General features: G+C 41.4%; 2 protein-coding genes across 2 annotated transcripts in view; one reads left to right on the forward strand and one right to left on the reverse strand.

Moving 5' to 3' along the window:
- Positions 1–5,150, forward strand: part of LOC106748782 — a 35,564-nt gene extending 30,414 nt beyond the window's left edge. The window contains exons 2-11 of the mRNA XM_014627645.1: positions 574–1,018; positions 1,309–1,558; positions 1,919–1,994; positions 2,101–2,274; positions 2,357–2,728; positions 3,043–3,186; positions 3,287–3,500; positions 3,590–3,706; positions 3,801–4,004; positions 4,120–5,150. Coding sequence (XP_014483131.1) covers positions 574–1,018; positions 1,309–1,558; positions 1,919–1,994; positions 2,101–2,274; positions 2,357–2,728; positions 3,043–3,186; positions 3,287–3,500; positions 3,590–3,706; positions 3,801–4,004; positions 4,120–4,343 — 2,220 coding nt within the window. The 3' untranslated portion in view covers positions 4,344–5,150. The remainder of the gene's footprint in view (positions 1–573; positions 1,019–1,308; positions 1,559–1,918; positions 1,995–2,100; positions 2,275–2,356; positions 2,729–3,042; positions 3,187–3,286; positions 3,501–3,589; positions 3,707–3,800; positions 4,005–4,119) is intronic.
- A 1,314-nt stretch (positions 5,151–6,464) lies between these two features.
- Positions 6,465–9,500, reverse strand: LOC106748783 (syntaxin-17). Its single transcript, XM_014627646.1, has 5 exons — positions 8,932–9,500; positions 8,652–8,847; positions 8,357–8,559; positions 7,891–8,107; positions 6,465–7,729 (listed from the first exon to the last, which is right to left on the reverse strand). The coding sequence occupies exons 1-5, from the start codon at positions 9,058–9,060 to the stop codon at positions 7,581–7,583; spliced, it is 894 nt and encodes a 297-aa protein (XP_014483132.1). The 5' UTR covers positions 9,061–9,500; the 3' UTR covers positions 6,465–7,580.
- Between the last annotated feature and the right edge of the window lie 824 nt (positions 9,501–10,324).

Genomic DNA, 10,324 nt, shown 5'->3' on the forward strand with positions numbered 1-10,324 from the left:
CGGGCGTGCGCTCGCTCCTCTCTCTCTCCCTCTCTCTGTGTAAACGCGCGCGTTAACCAGCTTCTTCTCCCTGCGAGAGCGAGCGAGCGTGCTGATGCCCCGTGTCGGACAGTGGCGGCAGTGTACCAGCTCCTCCCCGACTTATCGCGACATTATTTACCCCCATATGTCGATTTATGGCCCCTCCGTTAGGGACGGAGCTCCGCCGGACGCCGCGGGAGGTTCCGCAGCTCCAGGCCGGGATATCGCCGTCTCATCGGGAGACAGAGGCCGACCCGCCGTCCCTTTATCGCGCTCCCTTCGTTACGAGAGCCGCCGGATGAAATATTCGACTGGCTTCCGTTATGGTCCCGCACTTACGGCGAACTTCCAAATGAAATTCTAGATAAAGTTCCCAGACGGGACCCCGAACCCCGTGTAATGAGTAGCGTTAGGAAAACCGCTCGACGACCCGTCGACTCTCTCTCTCTTTCTCGTCGCGGATTAATGTCCGTGCTCAGATTACGATCGGAACGTTGCGCGCACTCGCCGTTCGTTATTCTGACTCGCACCCTCCCGTCTTTCGTGTTGCAGAGACACCTGGACAAAGGGAGCGACCTTGCCGAGGCGGCGAGCGCGAGCGGGCTGCGCGAGCTCGCGAGATCCTTGAAACAACACCTGCGTGGATTCGGCTCCCGGCTAGAGGACAGACGCGAGTACCTGGAGGACACATCGAGATGCTGCCTCCTGCAGGATCGCGCCTACGAGTGGGCGCAGGAGGCTCGCATGGCGAGCGAGAGGAGGTCCCAGCAATTCCTGATGGCGAGGCCGCCTCTGCCGCCCGAACACTTCACCGAGATGATGGCATTGGCGGAGAAGCTCGGTAACGAGGTCCTCCTGGAGCAATGCCGCATCGCTAGGAACAAGTGCGCGGAAGCGCTCGAAATTGCCAGGACCACCTCCGCTCCAGGAAGCCCCGCGAGAAGAAGATCCTTCGCCGCTTCCGAGTCAACGTCTTGGGACGACACTTTGGCGAAAAGTAAAAGATCCTTCTCGATCCCGAGGGATGATCCTTACGAGCGCGAAGAAAAATTTTTCGCTGGCGTAGCAAATTGTTACTATAGCGACAGCGAAAAGATTTGTTAAGAGTATCAATTGCCAATTGTGTAATTAGATTCGACTACTGTCGCAACGACGTTTTGCTACAACAGCAAAATTATTCTTCCCGTGTCGCGGTGATAACGAACAATTTGTCGTGCCGGGAAGAGATTTTTCTCCGCAAACGATCGCGATATGGGTATCTTTACGTCGGAGTCGCGTCTATTCCAGGGACGTCCTGGGACGACAGCGACAGTAGCGCGTCGTACGCTTGTCCGATGGAAAGCGTCGGGTCTGCCAGCAGCAGCGGCCGACCGGTGCTGGACAACATCGCCGAGCTTCGAGAGAGCGCCGAGCAACTGCTGGACTCGCCGCCGCGGACACCGCCGCGAAGCCCGGCACCGCGAAGGCTGGTTAAGCCTCCGGTGAATTCGCACCTGCACAGATCAGCCAGCATCGCGCCGGGAATGAAGGCGAAAAAGTATGCTCGTGTCGTCACCACGCGCGTTTTAACATTTCGAAATCAATGTCCGACCGAAGGGCATCATCAAGATTTAATCTCATTCCCGCGTGATTTGATTCGGTGAAAATGTCCGGAACGCGAATTAATTACACGGAGAACGAATAATGTTAATTAAAGACAGTAGAAATCACACGTGTTGAGTTAATCGAGGGTAAAGTGGAGCGATATATTATCGCCGGGACGCGTCGAATCTTACACGTGTCTCGCTTGATATTTCGCCGTCCCGTCGTTAGAGCAGAGATCTATTGTTCCCCGTCGCAATTTCGCCATCGTACTAATTCGTGTGCAACTTCGTTAACGAGGAATTTCACCTTGCAGAACAATACTGCTCATAATGAGGGAGATGATACAGACTGAACGAGACTACGTGAAATCCCTCGAGTACATAATAGAGGTAATTGCTATGCTACGTGTGTCGTTAGACTCTTTTGCGAGTAATCTCACTATATTCATTCCGCACGCCGAGCGCGTAATACGTATGTAAATTTTCTCTCGCGAAGAACTACATCCCGGAACTCGTACGGGAGGACATACCGCAGGCGCTCCGAGGTCAGAGGAACGTGATTTTCGGGAATGTCGAGAAAATATACGAGTTTCACAGCCAGCACTTTCTGCGCGAATTGGAGCAGTGTGAGCAATCGCCCATGCTAGTGGGACAATGTTTCCTCAGACACGTGAGTGTTCTAATCATATTGGCTCTCGATAATTGATAATACGTTCAGCACACAGAAGAGATAAGAATCGGTTTCTCCGCAGGAGAAGAAGTTTTACCTCTACGCTCTGTACAATAAAAACAAGCCAAATTCGGACTCGCTCATGGCGGAATACGGCACGAGCTTCTTCAAGCAGAAGCAGCTGGAGCTTGGCGATAAAATGGATCTCGCCAGTTACTTGCTGAAGCCGGTCCAGCGAATGGGAAAATACGCTCTGTTACTTCAGCAATTAGTTAAGGCCGGCACGGATCTGTCGGAGCAATTGTCCGGCAAGGAGGAGAAGGAGGAGAAGGAGGACGGTATGAAACCGATGGTCGAGGGCGAGGCGGATTTAAGGGCCGCCGAGCAGATGGTGCGATTTCAGCTGCGGCACGGAAACGACCTCCTGGCGATGGACTCGCTACGCGATTGTGACGTATGTCTCCCGTTTCATTACGATTAGCAAGGCGATCATATCTACGTAGCCACAATGCTGTTTATCTCGCCTATTGATTCCAATATTGGTTCATTTTTTAATTTTTTTTCATTTTTGCATTATACTACTTTAACAGATTGTTATCGGGATAACCGGCCGATAAAGTTGTTATTATTATTAATACAAAGAAATTAACGGGAGAAAAGAGTCAAGAATTTATCTCGCGAGACGCGAATAAACGAAATCTGCGCGTCTACAAAAAGGCCATCGTAAATATTCTAGTTCGTCGCGCAAGATGTAATCTTTCTTCGTAGGTAAACGTAAAAGAACAAGGCAGACTACTGCGGCAAAACGAGTTTTTAGTCTGGCAAGGAAAGGGCAAGAAGTGCCTGCGTCAAGTTTTCCTGTTCGAAGATCTTATACTCTTCAGTAAAGCGAGAAGATTCCCCGACAGGAAGGTAAGATTGCGCGCGGATGCGTGTGCAGACTTCTGCGTGCGCGCCGCTTTCTTATTTCCACATCCGACGTTACTGATGCGCACACGTTTCCTTTTTCCAGAATCTTGACATTTATATCTACAAACATAGCATTAAAACGACGGACATCGGTCTGACCGCCGTTATAGCGGATTCGCCCACTAAATTCGAGATCTGGTTCCGCAAGCGGAAACCGGGCGATACGTACACGCTCCAGTGCGCGAGCGAGGACATCAAGAAGGCCTGGACCGAGGAACTTAGCAATCTTCTGTGGAAACAGGCGCTTCGAAACAGAGGTGGCTCGTCAACTTTGCCTCGTTCGTCGTTTCTCGGGTAAAGCCGCCCGAGAACGATTAATAATTTACGGCGTTTTTGTTCTTTTTAGAAGTGCGCCTGGCGGAGATGTCGAGCATGGGCATTGGGAATAAACCGTGTTTAGATATAAGGCCTAGTGCGGATCAGATTAATGATCGCTCCATCAGTGTAGCTCAACTCTCTAAGAGTAAGTACAATGATCGTGTTCCTTTTTCACGAGAAAAGAAATTTATTCCTTCACGTCGACGAATACTGAGACAACAACTTGGGTTTGTTCGCAGCACCCAGATTTAGGAACTCCATAGCGGTGTCGATGTCGGAGGATTCCAGTCGTTGCAGCAGGAGGCCGCATAGCGTCATCTCCGTTAGTTCGTCCTCGAGCAGCGGTGGAAGTAGCGGTCCTCCCACCACACTCAATCTCGGATTGGATACGAGTCCACGACCTCATCATCGCAGTACTACGCTTAACAGCCAGTGCAGCGTCGGTCAGTAGTTTTCACATCTCTTTGTCTCGATGTAAATCGATTTTAAGAAAGTCTTACATCAGATATCGGTCTGCGACAAGTCTTTCTTATTGCGCGTGTATCTTTCTTGCTACAGAAAGCGGCATTATCGCTGATATTTCGATCGTGTCGGACGACGGGGGTGACGGTACCGAGAGAAGTCATTGGAATTCAACCTTGGAGAGCCCTACGTCTCACCTACCTACGACTTCCACCCCATTACAGTCACCGACCAGCGCGACGGCGGCAACAGTTACGCCCGCATCTTCGACCGACACGAATCTCACATCTTACGATCAAGACATGTCTATTAACCTGTGAATCCTCGACACGGGGAACAGTCGCGACGAAGCGATAATGTGTATCATCAATTCGCTCGCAAGTTTGTGTTACGTTCACGATAAACGTAATACATCGTCGTGGCATATTTAGTTAGGTGCAATGAGGCAATATCGTCGCACGCGTACTGTAGCATTAGGGCGACATTTGCAGCCTTGAGCAACTGATAGTTTAACGACGTAACGGGAAAGAATACCAAGCCGCATGCAATTCGGTAGCAATTCGCCGCATTACGCTTAACACGTGTGCCCAGCTACGAACTTGTAATCGCATTACATAAACGTAGGTTATTGTCCTAAGGCTGCGGAGATGGTACCGAATTTTACTACTGGCGTTCGCAGCTCCCAAGTTGAATCTCATCTGTCTGTGAATCTATCTTTTGATACGCTTCGAAATCCACAGACCTGTGTGAGATGTGTGTAGCCGTTACCTGTAAAACTCACCGAGAACTCTCCTGAAGTAATGGCATACCTGTATTTTCTTATGCTGTCATTAATTTCACAAATGTGCTCAAGACTACACTAGATAGACATGTGCTACCAAATGTAAGAGATTGCATGTCGGGATATGCTACAGTACCATAAACGATATGCACCGGTCGCCATCCTCATTTTCACTGGCATTCCTGATTACAGCGGCGGGAAATCCCATATAAATTTCCGGTGACTCTTTTACGATAATTTTATATTTTTATTTATATCATAGTTATAAAATAAAATAGTAATATTCCAACTCCACACATTGTGTTCGCGATTTATTATATTAAGGGAAATATATGATCGTTTTAGAGATGCAGTTTTTCGTATAGCAGAAAATATATATTTTCCTTACTACCATCCATTATCGGTGGCTATTTCGATGATGCGTCCACTAAGTTTTAACTGTGGACTACATGTTCAGGAATGTCAAATCAATGCGCACACATACATACCAATTTGTAATATAATGTAATATTAAAGGTTTATACGACGTAGCCACATAGGTAATATAATCGATATAGTTATATAAATATATATAAATATATATAAATATAAATATATATATATATATATATATATATATATAAAATTTTCAGATTATATATATATATATATAATATTCTTTTTATGTCAGTCATTTGTAAAACCTTTTATCACCCGTCGTAGATGTAAACCTAACTCTGGCCTGTACTAGAAAGCCAAATTTCTTTTTACGGAATACTATTATGTTTAAGGAATAAAGTTGTTTTGATACATGTGTGGATAAATGTTTTGGAACAGCTTAGGATCAATTAAAATGGTAAGCTTGCCTTAAGACAATCCACACACTCCATATTCCAATGTTTTTTTCGACAAATCCGTTTTGGTTCAACTATGCAGAATCGCTCGTGACACTTCGCCTGCAATAACAGCTAATTGAAAGTATCACTTGTAGATATAACAGATTATTATTATTAATTAAAACACACGCAATAATATATGATTTGTATTAATTAAGCAACTTTGGAGAGATATACTTGATTAAAAGAAACTACGATCGAATCCGTGGATCTTTCGAGTAAACGTCATATTGAAATAATAACTATTGCCGATATGTCTGATTCTGCATTGTTACACACTGCTTCCAAGTAAGACGGTTAATTAGCCATCCTTATTGCCAAGGTCTGCCAAGGTATCGTACGTATACCTTATGGATAGTGACCAAACTGTTTATTTCATATTTCGTGGACAAAAGTCTAAGTATTTAGAAGCGTAAACGTAGATCATAGGATGTTGCAAAGAGTTTTTGGCACAGTCGGATGCACCCTGCATTCTGTGTTATGGATTAAACTTAATCATATTAATTTACAATAATTTGCAATCAAAAGTATTTAATTGCGTTCACTCGAATTTAAATTATGACACGAGTATGCCATACGTACATCGGCGGTGCACCTGGTTGAGCATCCCTTATCTTCGAAAGTAAGACTAAGCGAAAGAAAGTAAGCAATTTCTATTTTCCACAAGTCTGAATGCGTGTTTGGTGTTGCTTTTGAAGTAGGGATGTTGGAGTAACATTAATAATAACATAGTACCTTGTAAGAGAAGATATGCCGATAGTCACTTAATATTACACACACACACACACGTTCTTAGATATTTATTAATATTTTTTTAAGTATATAGAACACTCTTTAGTCCCTATAGATTAAGTATTTTCATTATGAATGAAATGTATATATTACATTTAATAACACGATTATTTCAGTATTGTACCGTGTCTAACACCGATGTATTTTATTACTTGCTAAATATACTGTATTGGGTGCCTTTTGTAGAGAACTCAACTTCTTCACGAGTGTTATTTTCCCACATTATCACATTCCCAGTATATAATTATAATATGTAAGAGATTCATACGATTCGCTCGATTCTTACAATCGCATATTCTTACAATATCATATTTATTATAGAAAGTAAAATATCTGTAGTTTCAACTATCTACGCACGTGAATTTCGTCAATTTATATAAAAAGCTATTATATCTTATTCAATGTACATTTCTTATGTTGATGAGCGTCGAAAGTAATTTCTTCCAAATAATTCAACTTAGTCCGTTTCAAGTGTAAAGTACCTCGTGATAAAAAAATATCGTAAATTGATATAGCCATTTATTTTACAAACGCAATGCATCATGTGCACTTGTGTCGTTTTACTAACTTTTACTCGGAAACATACATGGCTGTGACCGTAGTAATTTATAGATAAGCGAATATACAAGGCTACCACTGCTACCAAAAAAATATCGTTAAACACGATACATATATTGAGTAGCTTGAAGCGATAAGAAGGCACGCGAAAGGCATACTAACGTCATTATTTTGTAAAACAAAATCTACCTACCGTTAACTCGAACATGGCCGTGCACGACGAGAATTTACGAGCTGTGTATTTATTGCAAATGATCACTTCTACGAAGATATGCAAAGTATGGTGAATTCACAATACGTTGCAAAATAGACCGTCTATACTTTAGAAAAATATATAGTCTGAATCAGTTGTACAAACTTATTTTAATTGTTTCCCAATAATAATAAAAAAATAATTATAGGTACGATGCCAAAAATGTTAAAAACAAGAAAACTAGATAAAAATGTAAAACAATGAAACGTACAAATATCGTAATGATTAAAAATTACACAATATTACATTTCTTTCTACGTTTAACACTAATATCACATTTTGACGAAGTAACGTTCTGTCACAATAGCTTTTTGTCCATTTCCAAATTTTCAGGACAAGAGGCAGATTTTTTAACATTTGTGGCATCGGTAACTGAATCGTTAGAAAGCGTTTCTACTTTATGTGAATCTATCTGTTTCTTCCTCAACAATGCTCCTCCCGTAAAACCTAGAGAGAAATATGTCTACTATGTTTATTTTCTATTTGAGCTTATTATATTCATAACTTAATTGCACAATAATTTCTCACACATCCTGATCCGATATAGGACATAGAATTAACGAATTCTATATCAATTTAGAATTGAAATAAATTCATGCCAAACTCACCTAAAAAACCACAGCCTGCTGCAGTAAGCCCACCGATTTTCAATCCTGCTATCAAACCTATAGGTCCTCCTATACATGTACCTAACAAAGCGCCTGCTAGAGGGTAAGCAGCAGTTTTATATTTTGAGGCTTTCTCCAAAAATGTTGCACCCTTCCTTACATTTATCTGGGTTTCTTCAATGTTATTTTCCGTATTAACTATCATTTCTTTCTGATCCTATTTGTAAAAAAAAATTTGCTGATATATGTGCGTTGTCATATATATATAAAGTATATAGTAAGCTTATTAAGCTGATATATATATATATATATATATATATATATATATATATATATATATATATATATATATCAGCATATTCATACATATATATATCATTTTTTTTAAATTATTTCTCTTTTAGCCAAATTTAGCAGCAATATTAATTCTATTTTAAAATTTTATTACATGAAATCACGCACTCACATTTACAACCTTGTCAAACTCAACGAAAAGTTCGTGCAGCTGTTGTATATCTCCTTGCAAAGAATTCCAGACTTGCAAACAATCTTGTTGATGCTGCAAATCTTCCTGTTCTACTTGTAATTGGACATTAGCAAGTGGATGTGGCAACTCACTTGTATTTGTTGGTGTCGACGGTGGTGTTAACCACAAATTTAACTCCATTTCTGTAAATGCATGTTTATAATGTTATATGAACGCTGATTTTTCAACATTTTGATTTTTGTGTCGACCAGAATCGTCATGTTATATCTCTTACCTAAATATTCTTTGATTGCATCCATAATACTTGTTCGTGCATTTGCGGTTAGTTTGTCAAATTGTTCAATATCATTGTCGAGCACTTGTGCTCTGAGAGTATCCATTTGATACAATAATTCTTTTAACTGTTTGATAATTCGAGAGACATTCGCATGTTCTCTTTGTATTCGTTCCCAATCACGCTGTTCTTGATACTGTAAGAAAAAACCGAATCGTTTGTCCAACTGTAAGAAGCATTAAAGAAAACTGCAAAAGTTTGTAGACTACGAAACACGTACCTTTCTAATGTTGTTCTTGTGTCGTTGTAACAAATCGACATGATGTGGAATAGCGACTTTAAAATTATTAATCTGGATTTCTAAGCGTCTAATGGGTTGCTTGATTGTTAGATTTTCGAAGTCCGACATATTTCTTGTGTAACACTTCTGATATAATTTTACACTTTATATATCTTTACGATAAACCTTTATCAATTATCAATCATCCTTTCAAGGTTGACTTATTTAGAGATTTCTAGCAAATCTTGCTTTACATGTTTTTCTCGAAGTCTGACATATTTCTTGTGTAACACTTCTGATATAATTTTACACTTTATATATCTTTACGATAAACCTTTATCAATTCTGAATCATCCTTTCTAAGTTCACTTATTTAGGGATTTCTGGCAAACCTTGCTTTACATGTTTTTCACGATAGAGAAGGAAATGACAATAACATATTGCTGGGTTGTGATTTCACTATTAAATTTATGCGTATCTCGTCTCTGTCCAAAATAACACCGGTCAGCTGTTGATTACAAACATACACACACATATAATCCGTCCGCTTGATGCGTCGTATCCTACGAGCTCAATGTGAGTAGAAGACGGTGGCGACTCGTAGTAGAGACTTTGGAATTAATCATCATAGAGATAACGAGTTACTTATCCAAGATTCAAACCTTACTTAGCAAAGATCCGAACCCGTAATTGGCACCGAGCCAATTCAAACGAAGCACGTTGAACGTTTATAGCCTTTATTGTGTCACTTGAAGATGGCAGGTCATGTACTTTCGTCTGCCAAATGAGACAAAAAGTCGGCCTCTCTGCCGACTTGTACTGATAAATGAAAAGTATCTGGTAGAAACAAGACTCTCCTCTGTTACCACCGGAGAATTACGGGTCTTACGATTAGGAAGCAGCAAAGTACTGCGCATGCGTGGACGCGAGAATTTGTTATTGCCCCCGAGTTTTTATCTGGCTATAATTATATTTCACGCCGGAACAAAGTCACAGCAAAGTGGTTTCGTCAAACATTTTCGTGGTTTTTTGCTCGTTAAGAAGCAATCTCGCATGCAAATGGGTATAGGAGTGTCGAACAAAGTGCTGGACGATCGTTGTAAAGTGTTAATCAGTGCTCGCGGTAATAAATAACCGCCGTTTGTCGCGTCATAATCCGCGGTTCGTAATCGCGATATTCTATGCGTACGCGGGACATTCTGTCGATACCATAACTAATGTCCGCCGTACTAATTGCCGACAATAATTGTATCATTTTCTCTCGTGTAATCGAGTATTAAAAGTGCCAATCGAGCTATCAAATGGACAAATTAATACAGGTATGTGTATAATAATTAGTATCTAATTTCGGCTATTGCTAATGATTGTGCGCGTCACGATAGAAGTTTCGGGA

The sequence above is a fragment of the Dinoponera quadriceps genome, unplaced genomic scaffold (assembly GCF_001313825.1).
Source record: "Dinoponera quadriceps isolate SergipeBrazil2010 unplaced genomic scaffold, ASM131382v1 scaffold3163, whole genome shotgun sequence".
Lineage (NCBI taxonomy): Eukaryota > Metazoa > Arthropoda > Insecta > Hymenoptera > Formicidae > Dinoponera > Dinoponera quadriceps.